Genomic DNA, 20638 nt, shown 5'->3' on the forward strand with positions numbered 1-20638 from the left:
TGGTATATTATTTTACATATACTGCAGTTATTTTGTATTGATCTCCACTGCCTGCTGCTCATACCAATTTGTGTATTCTGCCTCAATTTATGTATATCATTCTACAAATGCTACAACCTAAAAGTAAATCTGTATCTGTAAACTACACGGAGCACCAGTTTGACAAGGTGTTATATAAAAAATATTTATTAATATCTCAATGTTTACATGATTTAATTTTGTAGATTTTGATGATTCTGGTAATTTGTTCATTTGTTTTTTACTGAAAAACTCTGAACAAAAACAGGCCTGTGAAAGTTAATGAGGAATTAAAAAGCATGCAATTTATACTTCCACCAAGTACGGCTGGCGGAACATAAGAGCTGCTTGAAGAAACAGAAAATGGAAGCTCCGATTACTCTGTATTGTTTGGAAAACAATCATGATTTTAACAGCCTGAGATCTTTCGCTATTGATAGAGTCAAAAAACACATCAGGGGAGGTGATCGAGAGAGGTTGCTGCTACAGCTGGAGCAGCGCTGGATTCATTGTTTACACAGTCTGGAACCTAATGGTTTAAACGGCATCATTGAATGGCATTCCCTTCTATAAGTTTGGATCAAAACATCTTTAATGGCAGGGGAGCAAGACTGATACTTCACTTTCAATGCATAGCCAGCATGGCTCTCTGCTTCAACGGCAGGGGGAATGAAGAAACGTGGATCTATATTCAGGCAACAACCAACAAGGACTGAATTACATAGTCTGGATAAACAGATAAGCATGGGTGTAGCTTGCTTATTGCGGTGGTTAATACCCCCAACTAATTAAGCTATTTCACTTAGATGCAGTTCCAACACTGCTCTCTACATTAATGGCGGGGGTGGAAGGGAAATAGAATAAAAAAAGTTACTAAGAGCCAAGAGAAACAGATAAGTATGAGAGAAAAAAAAAGTGTGAAAGCTTGCTGGGCAGACTGGATGGGCCGTTTGGTCTTCTTCTGCCGTCATTTCTATGTTTCTATGTAAAATGTTTCAATTTCTGTAAAGAGCAACAGTCTCAAAGTTTTTAAGAAGTGTAATAGAGAGGGCAAGGAGAGAATCTGAGTAAGGCTCATGTTAAGATAATGGTTGTGTTGACATGGTTGACATGGTTGTGTTGACATGTTAAGATAATGGTTGTGTTGACAGCTCTTGCTTGCAATCAGATAGGATTTGATTGCTTTATCAGTAAATAACTAATTGAGTTATTTTTGAACACAATTATGCTATTAAGAGTAGCACTTCTGTGCATGCTTTCAACCATGGTTGTGTTTAAATAAACTGCACATGCGCTAGTGTTTTTCTGCTCAACAAGTCAAAGGGAGAGTGTTAAGCCCGAGGAGAAAGTGCCACTGGATTTTCAACAATAGTGAGTAAAAGGTAAAGTTTTTGTGGTATTAAGAAAATCTGAATCAATAAGGTTTTAATAAAGTATATTTGTTTTAGATTTATTGCCCTGAAGAAGCCTGTCGGCAAAACACTGGCCAACATCGGCAACATATTCTAACAATTTGTGGACTAATGGACATCATTATGAGAAGTTTTTACATATAAGAAAAATTAAAAAATATTTTTGCATTTGAATAAAAGGAAGGTTGGAGGTTTTTATGACCAATGATGGAATTTTGTAGACCAAGATCTTAAGTTCTATTGACTAGTTTTGCTTAAGTCCTGAGGTCTTTTCCTCCTTTTCACAAGATAATATGATCCAGATAGGACAACAAGTGCAATGACAATTATTTATCCTGCATATTTCCTGCCACTTTTTGCCATGTCATTTTTTCATGGTGGTTTAGCCGCTCATATAGCTTTACTTTTGAAATAGTATTTTTCTGTCAATAAGCAGGCTGAATTAGCCATAATGTGTGAGTGATGTCATCCAGTGGCACTGAATGGACTCATCTCCCCTAGTTAATAGGACCAACTGTTATAGCCCCTGTCCACGGCAATCTGTTATTTCCACAAGTATGTCCCAGGACCTCCACTGGAGGTTACAGCTGCAGGATCTTCAGCAAGGGGATTCTCTCTGTTCTCTGCTGCCTAAGGTCATCTTAATGATGGACATTTTCCACAAAGGAATGGGGCGCCCATACTGACTCGACTTGACAACTAGGTGATCATGTTCTATCTCAACAAACAAGGCGGTATAGGTTCATGGCCCCTCTGCAGGGAAATGATGATCTATTGCTCGGCAGCCACGTTTCAGGCCGCCCTGCAGGCCTCGTATCTCCCAGAACTATCCAATACCCTGGTAGATTGATTCAGCAGAGTGTTTCAACCTCACGAGTGGTCTCTTGGAGGGTCTACTGCAAAGCTCTGTTCAAATCGTGGGGGTCTACCAAGGGTCAATCTGGTGATGTCAGAGCAGAACAGGAAACTGGAGAAGTTCTACTCTGGCTTGCATAGTGACCCCTCCTGTTAGCTCCGGATGCCTTTCTTCTTGACTGGAGTACTTTTCTACCCTTGTTAGCCAGAATAGTCCAAAAGGTTCTTCAGGACAAAGCCCAGCTGATTCTTATAGTGCTTGCACGGCCCAAGCAAGTGTAATATCCAAATTTCATGCAACTGTCCAGCAGTCCAATTACGCTGGGGTTGAAGCCTTCCTAGTTAACTCAGGAAGCAGGCTCCTTGTTCCATCCTGCTCTTTGCTCCATTCGTCTAATGGCCTGGCCTGCCATCTAATGGTGGCATTCCCCACCCAAACCGAAGACATCATATTCAGCCAGAAAACTGTCTCCCAGGAGGGCTTATGGATTTAAATGAGACAGTTTGTTACCTGGTTCCAACAGAGGTTCTTAGACACTTTCTCTTGTGAGCCAATTCAGCCACTGGTCTATCTGCACTCTTTTCCCCACTCCATCTGTAAGAGTCCATCTCAGCACCATAGGAGCCTATTATGCTGAGGTGGGTGCCAAGGTCATCTCACACCACCCAATGATGTCAAAGTTCATGAAGGGCTTGTTGCAGAGGAAGCCTCTTGTGCATAAACAGTCACCTTCATGGGATTTCAACATCATTCTCATCCAGCTTATAATACTGTCTTTTGAGCTGTTGGAATCTGCTTTGCTGAAATTCTTGAAGTTGCTGTTCCTGGTTGCAGTGATGTCAGCGAGAAGAGTTAGTAAACTGCAAACCCTGGTTCACTATTCTCCATATATACACAATTCTTCCCCAACAGAGTGGTACTTCGTACGCATTTGAAGTTTCTCCCTGAAGGTTGTCTCGGCTTTTCATCTCAATCAATCTGTTGTGTTGCCAATATTCTTCCCAAAGCTTCATGCTCATGAGGGAGAGAAATTCCTCTGTACTCTGGATTACAAACATTCTTTGGTCTACTATAAAAGGAGGACTGAGCCATATCATCCCACTTTGCAACTTTTTGTCTCCTATGAACCTAATTGCTTGGGGGCGGCAGTCACCATCCTTGTCACATTGGATTGCAGACTGCATTGTTATACACTCACAGGCCTTTGAATTTCTGACCCATTTAAGGCTCATTAGGTGCGAGCTATGGCCTCTTCAATTGCTCATCTTCATGAGGTAACACTTGACATTTGCAAAACTGCCACATGATCATAGGTCCACATGTTTACTTCCCACTACTGTCTGGACAATCTCTCAAAGGCTGATAAAGTTGGACAAGCAGTGTTGCATAATCTTCTTCCCCATTTGTCAACTCTCTATGGTGGGGTTGGGTTGCTTGTTCGTAATCGCTCCACTGTAACTCTCACCTTGGGACGTATTATGGCTAATTCTGCTACACACACGCCACCCCCATCACCGCCCTTTCCTCACGCCACCCCCACCCCCACCTCCACCACCGCCAACCTCCTCTCCACACCCTCTCACATGCCCCACAACCTACCTCCTCTCCACACAAACTCAGCCCCCACCACCACCTCTCTCCACACACATTATTGCTGACCTCCCTTTCATAACTCTGCTTCACTGCCAACCCCCTTCCAGACATACCCCAATCCCCTCAGATAAACCCAACCACCCCCTCATTCCACTCAAAAGACAAAACATGTTACTCCCCTGCACACACAACTGCCATTACCCTCTCCCCCCACACACAACTGCTGTCACTCCATTCCACATCCACACTATCATCTCCCTCCAGACACTCTCCTCTACCACTGCCATCCCCATCCACACTCTCCAGTCATCCCCCTCCACATACAGTCCCCCCCACTCTCACGCACCCCACCACACATCCTACCATGCCCCTATAAATCTCTCTACCACTGTCACATTCCACCAACACATACCCCACCATTGCCACTTCCTCTCCAGATACCTTGCCACTACTACTACCTCTTCATACACACCTCCAACCACTGCCACTCTCCTCCACATACCTCACCACTACCAAATTCCCTCCATACACACACACCACCATTGCCGCCAACCCCCCACCACTCACACATATCCGCACTACCAACACACCTCAAAACACACACACACCATCACTGCCAACCTTTCTCCTCTAGAAACACCCCCCCACCCTACCTACTGGCACAGAAATAAAAAAATGGGATAACTTACATTACACCTAAAGGTTTGATTGCTGCTTGGGGATAATCTACATAGAGCAACGGTTACTATCCTTAATAAAAGGCTTGAGGATAACTTGCATGCAGCAATAACCACCACCTTAAAAAAAGACCTGCTGGACAGACTAGATGGTCCATTTTGGTATTTATTTACTGTCATTTACTATGTTAACCACCCCCCCCCCCCCACACACACACTCACTCACCATCACTACTGCCAATCTCCACACACAAAGCCTCACTGGCTCCAGACACACCTCTCACCAATGCAGTCACACACACACAGAAATTACATGAAGATCAAAGCCATGGATTTCAGAAAAACAGGACCTTGGGGAAGAGCTAGAAGGTGGGAAGAGACAGGAGAAGTGGGACAACAGTGAGCTAAATTAAAAGGGGCTATAACAAAGGTCATCTTTATATAAGAAAAGTGAATACAAGGAAGAGGAAATGAAAACTGATACGGTTCTCTAAAGAGGTGGTTGAAAAAATAAAGGCAAAAAGATAAACATTCAAAACGTTCACAAACATAAAAAGCGGCTCACGAGGAAGAATCCGAGTAGCCGGAAGAGGTATGGTGTTAAGCTGTCAGGATGATTATAGAATACCACAGCCAAAGACTAGTGCAAAACAAACCAGGAAGAAAAGTGAGAAGGAAAAGAATGAGGCATCCAAACAAGGAAAGACCAGAGGAGTAGGGGTACCCGAGCAGCTAGAGGAGGAGTGGGTGGTAACTGGTGGGGTTGTCCATGGGGGATGGGGGTAGGTTGCGGGTGGAATTAAATGGAGTGGGACAGAACAGGAGACAGGGTAAATAAAGGAAACAGGAGACTGAAGAATTGGCAATCAAACTCCTGCTTTATATAGAGAGGGACGGATATGCTGGACTCTTGGAGAGGGAAAGACTACTGAAAATAAATTTAACATCCAAAGTTAGAAGCATGATAAGTGACATGAATAGAACCATAATTCATATTAAGAAGCCATCCATATTACAGATATAAATCAAATACAATCTTGTGCAGAAAAATTTATTGCTGAGACAATCTTGCCAACAAGGACACAAGGCCAGAAGAACAGGAGAAACATGACAACTTCCCCTTCGAAAAAATGTATAGAAAAGAAAATTAAATCACTGCATGCAGAGGTATCTTTGGAGATGCATATCTCAAAGGATGGAGAATGATTTAAAGTATTTATTTATTTAAAAATTTTTCTATACCGTCGTTAAGTTAAATACCATCACAACGGTTTACAGAAGGGCACGATAAAGAGAAATATGGGTGGTATAGATTACAAATTACTCGTGTGCCATCATAGTATGGTAACAATGTAAAATAATAAACTAGGAGTGTAAATTAAACCTGATTGTTAGGCACAAATTAGGCAGTTTGATTTTAACATTAATATGCTTATGTAGGTTACTAAAAACTTCTAGCTTGGTGCATCCTTATCGCTCAACTAATTTTCTCCTTTTCTTTATCTTTATAAAATGCTTGTTTAAAAGGCCAGGTTTTCAGATTAGTTTTGAATAATTTCAGATTTGTCTGAAGTATTGAGAAAAAGTATTGAGAAAAATCCCAAATATAAAGCCAACATATGCTAAAGTAGTTTTGAAGAAACAAATATATATGTTTGATATGAAGTGCAGAAGGAGTCCTTGGAAAGGTTCCTCTGAGGAAGCTCTCAAGGGTGAAACAAGGCTCCTTGTTGGGATGGTTATATACATGTTGGTGTTTTGAAAGGTTTTTTGTTGAGATGGTTATATACATGTTGGTGTTTTGAAAGGGGTTTTGAAAGACTAACTGTACTTACACGGTGGTGTTTGGAAGGTGAACATCAAGTAAACTGCATAGGGATTGTCTACATTCACGGAGGCGTTTTGAAGACGGGGTATCAAGAATCTGCACCTACATGGTTTATCACCATATAATAATGCTAATTTGTGGGGAGACCAGGATGGCTTCCATATGACATGCTGTGGCTAACTTACCTGTCCAGGAAGGAGGCTAGCTTCTGGCTCTGGTTCTTGCAGCTGTCTGGGCTGGTTCTCAATCTTCCTCGTCTATGACCCCGTCTCACTCTCCGCACCTGAGCCAGGGTCTCTTTTCTCTGATCACCTGGCGACACCTAATCTTCTCCCTTCTCGATAGCAGGGAGGACTGGTTTGCCTCTGGGCCCCCCTTCGCTTCCAGGGACACCAGCACAGGTTCTCATTCTCTGGGATTTTTCCCTGGGTTTGCGTTCAGGATTTGTGCCTCCTCTTCCTCCGGGAGCTCATTGCTTGCCTTCTTTCCTCCTTTCAAGGCTGCCCCCCCCCCAAGAGGGGGTCCCGTTGCTTCCTCCCTTTTCTTCTTTGCCCCCTGTCTTATACTTCCCAGCTGATAAATATGCATAAGTTTATGCATAACCTTGTGGTGGGTGAAGGGTCTTTTGCCGCATTGCAGATCTTTCTCCCCTCCCCATTACTTCGGGAGGGGTCCTGCCACATTGCAGGTCCTTTTCCTCCCTCCCATTCCTTTGGGGGGAGAACTACATCTGTATCCCAAGCTGTGTGTCAGAGTGTTTTTCTCCATCTCAGGCTGCCCCCCACCCACCCTTAAGGGTGAGGGTCTTGCTGACTTCTGCTTGCTTGCTGTACCTGATACTTGCTTAGGATCTTAAGTCACTGCGTCTCTGTCTGCTTTATATTTGCACAGGAACTTATATGGTATCCTTCAGTGTATCAGGACAAGGCCTCTTTATTTTAAGAACATAAGAACATAAGAAAATGCCATACTGGGTCAGACCAAGGGTCCATCAAGCCCAGCATCCTGTTTCCAACAGTGGCCAATCCAGGCCATAAGAACCTGGCAAGTACCCAAAAACTAAGTCTATTCCATGTAACCATTGCTAATGGGTAAAGTTCCTTCTCTTGTTGTGTGTGACAGTGCCTGGGGCCTGTCAGAATTTGGCCTGTACATGGCTACTTTAATTCATAATTGGTTCATCATTGGTAAAAAGGAGATATCTCCCGACAACCAGAAACATTAGTCCCCCGTCCCCCCCCCCTACACACACACAGAAAGGACTCATCCCAGGGTCACAAGGAGGAAGGACCAAGTAGAAAAGAAAGAGAGTCCCTAAAGAAAAATAATTTTGTATGCCCTTGGAGGATAAGCCCCTCTAAAGAACAGGGTTACACATACATAATATACATTAAAACATCAATTAAAACAAAAACTCAAAGTACAAACATAACATAACACTCCGTGTTTAACTAAAAGCTTCCACAATCAATCACTTTTTAATCCCCTATCTGAACCCGAACATTAGACATCTCTAACTTGAACTGGCAGGTGTATTTCATATACTTGAAGTTGGTTTTAAGTTTTGCTAGAACTGGAAATTACTTTTTATGATACTGCGATGTGAATACATTACATTGTGTCAATAGCTAGATGGTATTAATCAAATCTATGAAATATATAAGTAATCAGTTTGGCATGGATCATCAGAAAGGAAATATATTTCTAGTGATGTTTACCACTTTAAACAAATAGTAAAGCAAGATTGCTTACAGTCTTCAATTGTCTGTCCTGTGTTTTTCTTAATTTTTTGGTCTATATTATATTAAAACTAGTTAGATAAAAACACTTCGTCTATGTGAATATGCATTGTTCTGTCTGGCTCTCTACCTGTGGGTTGTTGGCCTCCACTAACTTGCACTGCCGAAGAAACAGCTTGAGGTTCCCCCAGTTCATATATGGCAGCAACACCATTGGCTTCTCTCCTTCTTCTATGCAGACGTGACCGATAGGGAGCAGATTCCTTAAAAATAAAACAAAGCCCTTTGACTTTAAAAGCAACATTTTTGTAAAAATCATTTCAAACACGAATAAGTTATCTTAAAAATACATCACTGTACACAATAAAAGGTGACAAATCTCTCACAATAATTTTTAAAGGGGGATAGTAGTCATATATGCACAAGACAAATAAACAGAATGGCTAAACGTCCCAACAATGTACAATTTAATTAAATCACCGTGTGTTACGGATTTTTTATCTCATTTGATGGGCCTCATATGTGGGCATAGGTATCAGTGCATATTAGCAGAGCTTTTACATCTCTAGCCTCTTGACTCTGGATAAAAATGCATTTCTTTGCCCAATTCAGCTAAGTAACATTTATTACAATATGTTACTAATTTAATTATAAATTATGCAAAAAAATGTTTAACAGCATATCACAAATGGATGGTGAATTCAGTGAGCATATAAAAATATCATTTTGGTCCTATGATTATATTACCGGCATTAAGAGTCTCTGCAAATATGCACTGATACCTATGCCCACATATGAGGCCCATCAAATGAGATAAAAAATCCGTAACACACAGTGATTTAATTCAATTGCACATTGTTGGGACGTTTAGCCATTCTGCTTATTTGTCAGGGGTATTAATACAACATAAAAAGTAACCTGCTATAACAATCTAAAATAGTCTTAAAGAAGGGGTTTTCACCAGGGATATGTATACCATAGGTGTTCTTGAAAATGTAAGGGGTACATGCTAAACAGCCTTTACAGCAATTCAATCCTCTTTACCAAACTGCTGCTGCCACCACAAGCCTTTCTTCTTGCAGTAACGGCCAGTTCTGAGGTCCACTGTGGTGGTGGCAGCTGTCATCACTGGTAAGGAAACGGGAACTAAATCCTCACTTGTGCTCTGCTCAGAGACCCTACTTTCTTTATGGAAGGCAAGAGGGGTCAGGGGCCAGGAGCAGAGCCAGTGCATTGGCTCAGGTACCATAGAGCTTCTTCATTCCATACTAGAGCCCAAAACTGGCTTCTGCTATATGAAAGACCTATGGAACCAACTGGCAGTTTGGGCAAGGAAAAGAGAAGACCAAGATCCACTAATACAGTAAATGAAAACTGGCCATAAGGATGTGAACTTCCATAGGAACCCAATCTTGCAGAGTAATAGGTTCTATTTCAATGTTTCAACACCACCACAGTCCATGCACGGGGGCAGGATGAATGTGGTTGGAGGGAATAGGGAGGATCACTGGAAGAAAGATGAAAAAAACTGAAAAGGGAAAACAGGGAATGTTGGAGAGGGACTGAAAAGGGAAGATAGAAGGCAGAGGACTTAGATGCAGTTCAGAACTAGAGTGGGGGAGAGTGAAAAAAGTTGGGGGGTTGGGGGGCATAGAAGAAGGGTAGGAGATAGGTAGATGGAGGTTTAAGATTCAGAAGGGAGGTGGTAGAGAGAGAGAGATGAAGATAGCCAAGATGCAGTAATATGAAGAGACTGACAACAGAAAAAAAAAAAGCGGTGGAAAAGAGCAAAAATGAGATGTGATCCAAGAGTTTGCAAGTTATATGGGAGATGAAGAGATGGAGAAACAAAAAAACCAGGAAATGCGTTCAGAAGACAAACAAGAGAAAAGCTTGCTAAACCTATTATTGGAAAAAACACTAACAAAGAAAGAAAACACAGTTGTGTTTGGTAGTTATTAGAATATGCGGAGTCATCCTTAAGCTTGTGCAACTGGTGCAGCCATACAAAGCACCTACCACAGTGCTTCACATCTCTCTCTCACCTCCACCCACTCAGTATTAAGAGTTAATGAGCTGAAACTCTGAGACCATTTTTTAAAAATGGTTGAAAACAGAGTTAAGGCAATAGTAGTCCACTCATACGAACCTAGGTTCACCTCTCACCTTATTGTTCAATGTGAAATCAATTCCGTGCTCTCAAACTAGTTTCTAAGCATCATTACAAAATAGTGAATAAGATTTTTCTGCTATGGGCAGTTTCCTCTGATAAAGCCTAGGAGAAGAATAGAAAGGGCTTGATGCAATGATACAGCCATATGGGTAAGTTGCATAAAGCTTGCCAACACTGTACCTGAAAACTACTAGTGCTTTAACTCCATTACTTTCATAAGTACTAAAACATTTGCTTATCTCAAGATGTCTAAACTCTATAGTATACTAGCGGACCCCTGCCACGCGTTGCAGTGGCTGAGTCAGATTCTTTGCCCTCCCTGCCCCTTCCCCTTGCTCATTTAGCTCAGTCACTCATCCTCTTCCCCTTTGGTCACTCCCCCCCCCCCCTTCCCTCCCCTGTCCCCACTCCAACTCTGTCCCCTCACACTCCCCTCATTCTTCCTCCCTTGACAGTTACCTCCCTCCTCATTCTCCCTCCCCTCACTGTCACCTACCTCAGTGACTCCCCACCTGGTGAGGGCTGTTTTGTAACCTTTCGGAGATGGTGCACATTTTGTGTATGTGTTTGTGTGTGCCCTCCCCCTTTGTACCCCAAAGTAATCCCCACAGAAACGTTGTGTTTATATAAGCCTCCCCCACCCTCCCTTCCCCCCCCCCTCCCCAGGGCCGGCGAAATAGACTAACCCACAAGAGTTGCAGAATCTCGGAACTGCTCCCTGGGCCCCCCCCCCCCCGAACATGGACGCAAGAACATCCCCCCCCCCCGCAGGCCCGACGATACCTTTCAAAAATGGTAGTCTGTGGAGCGGGCGTTCGTTCCGGCATGGAAGTATTGGCGCCAGGCCCTCGAGGTGGAGCAATGGGAGCGGTCGTCTCGCTCAGATAGTAAGGGCGAAGGTGCGCCGGTTGCCAGTTCAGAAAATGGCGTCGACGGGCCCTCGCCCTTACTATGTCACATGGGCTACTGCCGCTATTGGCGTTCCCGAGTGTCCTAGTAAGGGAAAGAGCCGTCGGCGCCATTTTGATTGCTGGCAGCCAACAGCCGTAGTGTATGTGATGTGTCCCGGAGCGGTGTTGCCCCCCCCCCCCCCCCCGCTGGAGCAGCCCGAACTATTCTGCAGTTTTTCGTGTGTTCGGAGGCTGAGGGCAGTAAGTAGAAAAGTCATGTGCGTGAGGGGTGTGAGGAGGGTGTTTGTGTGTGAGTTCATAGGGTGTGGGAATTGCAAACATGTGGCATGTGAGTGGCCTCCCGGTGTAGCATGCTGGTATTTAGTGGGTTTTTGTGTGTTTTTTGAGGGTGTGTGAATAAGTACAATTGGCATGTGTGCGGGGGGGGGGGGGGTGGGGGGGGATGTGTGTGAGGAGAGTGGATTTGTGTCTGCTCGGAGGGAGTGTGAATCGCAAACATTGGTCACGTGTGTGTGGGGTGTGAGTGTTTGTTCAAGGTGTAAGAGCTTCCGCTTATGTCCACCAGATGTCGCTGTTTTGTGGAACCAAATTTTAAAACGTTTTTTACCAGCCCCCGGTGTGACATATATGTAATGTAAGTGTAGAAGATCCTTGCCGTATGTGAGGTGAAACTTGTGTCCAAATTTGAACGCAATCGGTTAAGTGGTTGCTGAGATTAGCGATTTGGTACAAACTATTTAACATTTTTATTTATATAGATTGTAAATATTGCACTTAGGAAATAAAACACTTGCTAATCTTATATTTATTTTCATTTTAATTTAAATGCTTTGTAAAAATAAAGTTACCATAGATGGCTCTAGGTCAAGAGTAGCTCAATTGTACTTTAAGATTTTTTTTTTTTGTAATACTGCTGCATAGAGCAAACTTTGTAGCTTCCTTTTCTGGCTACTTTAATGGCAGGTTTTAAGGGAGCAATTTTTATACAGCGTGCTTTGGGGCAAAGTCCAGTGGTATTTTTTCATCTGTGAAATTTGCACAAATTTTTAACGTATGCACAAACTTTCACTTTGAAACTTGACACGGATACTAAGTACCAGAGAATAATTGAGACCCATGGTCGATTTTGAATAATTGAGACCCACTGTCCGGATGAAGAACAACAATCTGAAGGTGTTTCAAGCATCTACAGTTTAAGCCCAAGGAAGCACTGGTTGTGAAACACCAGCCATGTTGGGCTTGTTTTTTGAATTCTGCATCATGTTGTCCACATACTTTTTAATATGTATCTCAAAAAATTTGAAAAAAATGTATGCACTGTTTTCCAAAGCAAATGATTGAACTGACTGGGTAGTCCATGCTTGGATATGCGGGACACACAGACAGGCTTGCTGACATCTTGCAACAATAGTACTACTCAAGTGCCCCTTTTTTTGCTGCTGACCAAATGTTTTTGAATTTGTGATTTCCCTTCTTTGTTGATAATTCTGGGATTACCCTTGGCTCTTTTTTGGTTTTGATTACCTATAAGGGAGCCCGCAAATGCGCAGTAGAGAGTGGCTGGGACTGACGGGCTGCGCATGCGCGGACAGTCCGGGCTCCCTTCCGATGGAAATGCTGATTTGATGACCCAAGGCAGAGCGATCGTCCCTCCGACGAGGGGGGAGGGAGCTGGGACGGCCGGTGCATGCAGGGAAGAAATCTCTCACTGACAGCTTGAACATGTCCTCCAACGCCGGGGAAGGAGAGAGACAGCTGGGTCGGCCAGCGCATGCACGGAAGAAATCTGACACTGCAAGGCACAGATCCTACCGAGATTTGATGCCCCAAGGCAGAGCAATTGTCCCTCCAACGCCGGGGAAGGGGGGGGGGGGAGGGAGCTGGGACGGGAAGGGGGGAGGGAGCTGAAAATAGAACGAAAAATAAAACTCTTAATGTAGCCCGTTGTTATGGGCTTAACGGCTAGTATATATATATATATATAGATATGTTTTTGTATGATGAGTTGTATGGGAAAATGCCTTGGTTCTGCTCTGCATCCATTGTTGGATTGGGGTAAGTGTTGGATTGGGGAGGGTCTGTGGATACAAAGTATATATTTACAGAACTGGCAATACAGAGTTTATATTGTTTGTCTTGTGCATACCATGGCTGAATGAACGTCGCTCATAAGGCAGGATATATTGGGTATGATCTCAGTAGTTAATCAGTATGCTATTAGAGTAACATATAGAAGAGACACTTTATATCTATATATCTTAAGTGTCTCTGAAATATATATATATATAAATATATATATATAACAACAAGCAGCACGAACAAACCCCAAACCCCCACAGGCAAGGAAAACACCACCCTTACCCAACACACCATAATTAAATGTCTATCCACTTTACAGCCTTTATGCTATATCTTTCAGGGCACTACCCATGGTGTTTCCCCCCCAACTCCTAATACTATAACACACTGACACTGTCTACGGTGGAGCGCACTATTAACCGGAATTTGGACTTGCGTTTTCGACGCGCTAGCTTTACCCCTTATTCAGTAAGGGGTAATAGCGCGTTGAAAACACGCGTCCAACCCCCCTGAAACGAATAGCGCCCGCAACATGCAAATGCATGTTGCGGGCGCTATTAGTCATTCCTGCGCAATACAGTAAGTAAAATGCGCAGCCAAGCCGCACATTTTACTTTAAGAAATTAGTGCCTACACAAAGGTAGGCGTTAATTTCTGCAGGCGCCGGGGAACTGCACAGAAAAGCAGTAAAAACTGTTTTTCTGTGCACCCTCTGACTTAATATCAAGGCGATATTAAGTCGGAGGTCCCAAAAGTTAAAAAGTAAAAAAATTAAAAAAAAATTAAAATCAGCCCGCGTCTCGCGGGATGAAAACCGGATGCTCAATTTTGCCGGCATCCGGTTTCCGAACCCGTGGCTGTCAGCGGGCTCGAGAACCAACGCTGGCAAAATTGAGCGTCAGCTGTCAAACCCGCTGACAGCCACCACTCCGGTCCAAAAAGAGGCGCTAGGAACGCGCTAGTGACCCTAGCGTCTCTTTTTACCGCAGGCCCTAATTTAAATATTTTGGTTTACTGAATTGCGTGCACAGGACACTGGCCTGTGCTCGCCCACTCTCCCGCGAACTTTACTGTATCGGCCTGTTTGTAAGTTATTCATAAACCAATGTGAAGTTATATGTAAACCGATATGAAGTTATATGTAAACCGATGTGATATGCAAATCGAACACCGGTATATAAAAACAAACAAACAAATCTATCTACATATCAAAAAATCATCTTTCTGGAGCTTTTATTACGCCATAAAATCTCCAGAAAGAATATTTTTGGCACAATATGAATAATAAGATGAGCACTAACATTAAATTTGAGACACTGAGATCATACCCAATATATCCTGCCTTATGAGCGACGTTCATTCAGCCATGGTATGCACAAGACAAACAATATAAACTCTGTATTGCCAGTTCTGTAAATATATACTTTGTATCCACAGACCCTCCCCAATCCAACACTTACCCCAATCCAACAATGGATGCAGAGCAGAACCAAGGCATTTTCCCATACAATTCATCATACAAAAACAAGTAGTTAATCAGTATGCTATTAGAGTAACATATAGAAGAGACACTTAAGATCCTTCCATTCTTTCCTACTGCTTCTTCTCTGCTTGTCAGAGCACCTCAGGGGCCCTTCCACTTGAACAATCTTTCTGAAATCGGACATCACTAACACATATTACCAAATTTCAGTGATATCCGTCAAGTGGACCAGTTCTGCAAACCCTGCAATGTGCCCTATGACACCAAAACACCTCCTATTGGAAAGGTCCAGATTAGAAAACAGAACAAGCTGGACCATTAAGATCCCTACATAAACTAAACACTAGAATACCCCACTTCGGTGACACATGCAAAATGACCCTCACCAAATACAAAATAAATGATCACAAATTAGAAACAAATATGCAGACAAAAACTGAAATGTTAACTTCAAGAAGCCAGACTCTGCATGCAAGGCAACACTGTAAAAATATAAACAGTCCAAAAAAAGGCTGCCAGTAAGGGCAAAGAAAAAGCAGAGGCACAACTGAGAAAGAGTGGGAACATGCTTAAATGTGTATGTGCAAGAGAGAGAAAGAGTGGGCGTGTGTGTGTCTAAGTAAGAGAGAGAGGGGAAGTGTTGGTCTATCTGTGTAAGAGAGAGAAAGGGGGGTATGCTTCTGTGTGTGTTGTGCATGAGAGAGAGGGAGTCTGCTTCTGTCTGTGTGTGAGAGAGTGAATACTTCTGGATTTGTGTGAGAGAGAGGGCACATGCTTGTGTGTGAAAGACAAGAAGCATAGTTGTGTGTGTGTGAGAGAGAGATGGAGCATGCGTGTGTGTGTGTGCAAGAGAGAGAGAGAGAGAGAAATGTTGAGATTACTTACCTGATAATCTCCTTTTCCTTAGTGTATGCAGATGGACTCAAAACAAATGGGTATAGTATGCTCGTGCTAGCAGTTGGAGACGGATCTGACGTCAGCACGGGTACATATACCCCCACAGGAAGTGTTGCAAATCAGTAATCTTCCTTGCAAAGTTTTTATGGATATATGTGTGACTGACCGAGCGTTTAAAAGAACAGGATTACCCTGACCAATTGATGGTAGCTGGAGACCGCCAGTGTACTCAGCCGGAAGGCGTCAACACCCGGCAGGGTGGATGCCCTATATAAGAAAACATGGCTTACTGTGAGTCGGCGAATCCCCATGTATACCGGCAGCCGGGCGGGATGCTGAGTCCATCTGCATACACTAAGGAAAAGGAGATTATCAGGTAAGTAATCTCAACATTTCCCAGCGTGTAGCAGATGGACTCAAAACAAATGGGATGTACAAAAGCTACTCCCGGACTGGGCGGGAGGCAAGGACCGTTTAGGATTGCCCTCGCAAATGCTGTGTCCTCCCGGGCCTGGACGTCCAGACGATAGAATCTGGAGAAGGTATGGAGGGAGGACCACGTCGCCACTTTACATATCTCTGCAGGCGACAGCAGCTTAGTTTCTGCCCAAGAGGCCGATTGTGCTCTGGTAGAATGAGCCTTGACCTGTAGAGGCGGTGGTTTTCCCGCCTCTATGTAGGCCGCCTTGATAACTTCTTTAATCCAGCGGGCGATGGTTGGCCGTGAGGCCGTTTCCCCTTGCTTCTTCCCGCTGTGCAGGACAAACAGGTGGTCCGTCTTTCGTACTGCTTCTGACATTTCCAGGTATCTGGACAGCAGTCTGCCGATGTCGAGATGGCGTAGCATTCAACCATCTTCCGACTTCTTCAAACCTTCCGTGGTAGGCAAGGATATGGTTTGGTTGAGGTGGAAGTGTGAGACCACTTTGGGTAAAAAGGATGGAACTGTGCGAAGATGGATAGCCTCTGGAGTGATTCTGAGAAATGGATCACGGCAGGATAGTGTTTGTAGTTCTGAGATGCGGCGTGCTGAACACACAGCCAGCAAGAACACCATCTTCAAGGTTAACAAACTGAGAGACAGGCCTCGAAGGGGCCTGAAGGCTGATCCCGCTAGAAATTCCAATGCTAGGTTGAGGTTCTACAAGGGCACTGGCCACTTCAGTGGCGGGCGAATGTGTTTGACTCCTTTCAGGAAACGTGAAACGTCTGGGTGTTTGGCAATGGTGTTGCTGTCACTCCTGGGACCGTAGCAAGACAGCGCTGCTACCTGAACCTTGATGGAGCTGAGGGACAGACCCTTCTGAAGTCCATCTTGTAGGAAGTCCAAAATGATAGGAATCTTAGCGGCAAGAGAATTGGTGCTGTGAGAGTTGCACCAGGCTTCAAAAACTCTCCAGATCCTGATATATGTCAGTGATGTGGAGAACTTACGTGCTCGGAGAAGTGTATCTATTACCAGCTCCGAGTATCCTCTTTTCTTCAGTCTAGCCCTCTCAATGGCCAGACCATAAGAGAGAATTGAGCTGGATCCTCGTGGAGGATGGGGCCTTGCCGTAGCAGGTCCCTGTATGGAGGCAGAGGTAGAGGGTTCCCTGCCAGTAGTCTTCTCATGTCTGCGTACCAGGGTCCTCTTGGCCAGTCCGGGGCCACTAGAAGAACCAGGCCTCGGTGCCGCTGAATCCTGTGTACAATGGCGCCCAGCAGGGGCCATGGAGGAAAGGCGTATAGCAGGATACCCTGAGGCCACAGCTGTACCAGGGCATCGATCCCCTGGGCTCGAGGATCCCGCCTGTGGCTGAAATATCTGGGAACCTGAGCGTTGGACCTGTCCGCTAACAGGTCCATGGCTGGCGTCCCTCATTGATACACAATTATCTGAAAAGCTGTGGGCGACAGCTGCCATTCCCCCAGGTTTAGGCTTTCTCTGCTGAGGAAGTCTGCCGTGGTGTTGTCCTTCCCGGCGATGTGGACGGCGGAGATGTCCTGGAGATTTGCTTCTGCCCAAATCATCAGGGGAGTTATCTCTAGGGACACTTGTTGGCTTCTGGTTCCGCCCTGTCGGTTGATGTATGCCACCGTGGGGGCATTGTCTGACATCACTCTGACCGCTCTGTTGCGAAGTCTGTGGGCAAATCGCAGGCACGCTAGCCTGACTGCCCGTGCCTCTAGTCGGTTGATGTTCCACCTTGACTCCTCTCTAGTCCACCGCCCTTGGGCGGTGAGCTCCTCGCAGTGTGCTCCCCATCCGTTCAGGCTGGCATCTGTGGTGAGCAGGATCCAGGTTGGAGAGGACATTCTTGACCCCCGGCTCATGTGACCGGGCTGTAACCACCACCGTAGCTGATACCGCACTCTGGCCGGTAGAGGTAGGTGTATGGTGTAGTCCTGTGATCGTGGGCTCCATCGAGATAGCAGGGCGCGTTGCAACGGTCTCATATGAGCCCACGCCCATGGCACCACCTCCAGAGTGGATGCCATGAGGTCGAGGACCTGTAGGTAATCCCGAGCTGTGGGCCGGCTGGCGCTCAGCAGGACCTGCAGATGACTGGAGTTTTGACTTTCTCTTGGAGGTCAGGCTGACCTTGTCTTCTTGGGTGTTGAATTGGACCCCTAGGTATTCCAGCGACTGGGACGGCTGTAGGGAGCTCTTGTTTATGTTGACTACCCATCCGAGGCTTTCCAGAAGAGCTATAACTCTGTTGGTTGCCCGGTGGCTCTCCTCCGGTGACTTTGCCCTGATCAGCCAATCGTCCAGGTAGGGGTGGACGAGAATTCCTTCTTTCCTGAGTGCCGCCGCCACTACTACTATGACCTTGGTAAAGATCCGCGGCGCGGTGACTAACCCGAAGAGTAAAGCTCGGAACTGGAAGTGCTGATTCAGGACTTTGAAGCGTAAATAGCGCTGGTGATCCCGATGGATTGGGATATGCAAATAGGCTTCCGACAGATCTAGGGAGGTGAGAAACTCCCCAGGCTGTACTGAATTCTTGACAGACCGTAGAGTTTCCATGCGAAAGCTGGGGACCCGGAGGTGTCAGTTGACTGACTTGAGGTCCAGGACGGGCCTGAAAGTGCCCTCCTTCTTGGGTACTATGAAATAAATTGAATAATGCCCAGAATTTATCTCTCCTGCAGGTACTGGGATTATGGCTTTTAGGGCCAGGAGCCTCTGTAAGGTCACTTCTAGTGCCGCTGCCTTGAGCGGTGAACAAGGAGATTCCACAAACTTGTTCGGCGGAAGCCGAAGGAAATCCAGGTAATACCCTTCTCGGATGATGATGAGGACCCACTGGTCCGAAGTGATCTCGACCCACCTGCGGTAGAAGAGGGTTAGCCTGCCCCCTATGGCTGCTACCCCCAGATGGGTCGGCTGATTGTCATTGTGGGGTGCGGCCGGGGCCAGAACCCGAGCAGTTCTCTTCTTGTTGTGCTTAGTCCGAAAGGGCTGGCTCCTGGCCTGGGAACGAGGTGCTCGATAGCGAGCCCTGTAAGGGTTGAAGCGCTGAGAATTTCTACCTCTGGATGGTCTAGAAAAAGAACGCTGGCTCCTCCTCGACCTGTCTTCTGGTAGACGAGGTAATAGAGAGGCACCCCATTTAGTAGCCCAGTTCTCGAGGTCGCTGCCGAACAGTAGGGAACCCTTAAAGGGCATTCTTGTGAGTCGTGTCTTGGAGGACAAGTCGGCCGCCCAATTACATAGCCAAAGCTGTCTCCTGGCTGCCACTGAGGACGACACTCCCTTGGCTGCCGTACGGACGAGGTCGGAGGCTGCGTCAGTGAGAAATGCGAGAGCTGATTCCATGTCTCCTCCCTGGGTGTTGTTTCTCGCTTGTGATAAACAGGAACGCGTCACCACGGTGCAGCAGGTCGCGATTCGTAGGGACATGGCTGCTACCTCAAAAGCTTGTTTCAGAATGGTGTCCATGCGTCGGTCATGCGTATCCTTGAGGGCCGCTCCCCCCTCAACCGGAATGGTGGTGTGCTTCACTATTGCGTTAACTATGGCGTCTACCTTGGGGCACGCCAACAGCTCCCTTGGACGCCGGATCCAGAGGGTACATGCCTGCCAAGGCCCGACCCCCTTTGAATGATGCCTCCGGTGCCTTCCATTCCAGATCGATTAGCTGCTGTGCTGCTTGTAGGAGGGGAAGGAGCCGGTTGGCGCAGGCCCTCTAACAGGGGGTTCATTTTAGGGTCCCCTGGGGTGTCCTGGCCCGGAATGGCCAGTTCCGATAGGCATTGTGAGACCAAGCCTGAAAGATCCTCTTTCCGAAAGAAGCGCCTCATGGTTCTATCTCCGAGGGAAGTTCACCTCCTCGGGGGGGCTCCTCATTTTCCTCGGAGCAATCCAAATCCCCATAATCGGGGCTGTCGGGTGGCGAGTGGCCGCGCCTAAGTCTCGAGGGTCCAGGGGCCGGGTCAACCGGGACGGAAAGACCCATTCGAGGAGCAGATTGCATCTGGACAAAGGCGTGAATCCCCTTGAATAATTCCAGCCAGGAAAGCAAAGCTGGATCTGGCCGTAGGGGCACCAGGTCTCTCGGGTTCCCCTGCTCCCCGCGGCCTGCTAAGTCCGGCATGCTCCCTGAGGAACCGCTGGGCTGGGACCAGTCCTGTCCTGGAACTCCCATGGCCTCCTCACATTGGGCACACAGTGAGTCTGCTTCCTCGCTCTGTGTGGCTCTGAGGTTGCATGCTGAGCAGAGGCTTAGAGCTTTCATGCCTGATTCTGGAGGTGCCGGCTCTGCGGACGCATGGGCTCTCTTACGCTCCATTCGCCTGAAATTCGGTGTCGCCCAAGGATGTGCGCCTAACAAGTGCACTTAACAGCATGCGCCTAGAACGAGCGTCTTATAAATGCGCGCCTATGAACGGGCGTCTTATAAATGTGCGCCTATGAACGGGCATCTTATAAATGTGCACCTAAAACGGGTGTCTTACAATATGCGCTTAGTCAACGTGCGCCTAT

General features: G+C 45.8%; 1 protein-coding gene across 3 annotated transcripts in view; it reads right to left on the minus strand.

Annotated features, from left to right (window-relative positions):
- The window catches only part of RYK (receptor like tyrosine kinase), a 532318-nt gene that overhangs the window by 111891 nt on the left and 399789 nt on the right, over positions 1–20638 (minus strand). For all 3 annotated transcript variants that reach the window (XM_029615270.1, XM_029615268.1, XM_029615269.1), the window contains one exon: positions 8254–8386. In XM_029615270.1, the coding sequence (XP_029471130.1) occupies positions 8254–8386 (133 nt within the window). The remainder of the gene's footprint in view (positions 1–8253; positions 8387–20638) is intronic.

The sequence above is a fragment of the Rhinatrema bivittatum genome, chromosome 9 (genome assembly GCF_901001135.1).
Source record: "Rhinatrema bivittatum chromosome 9, aRhiBiv1.1, whole genome shotgun sequence".
NCBI lineage: Eukaryota > Metazoa > Chordata > Amphibia > Gymnophiona > Rhinatrematidae > Rhinatrema > Rhinatrema bivittatum.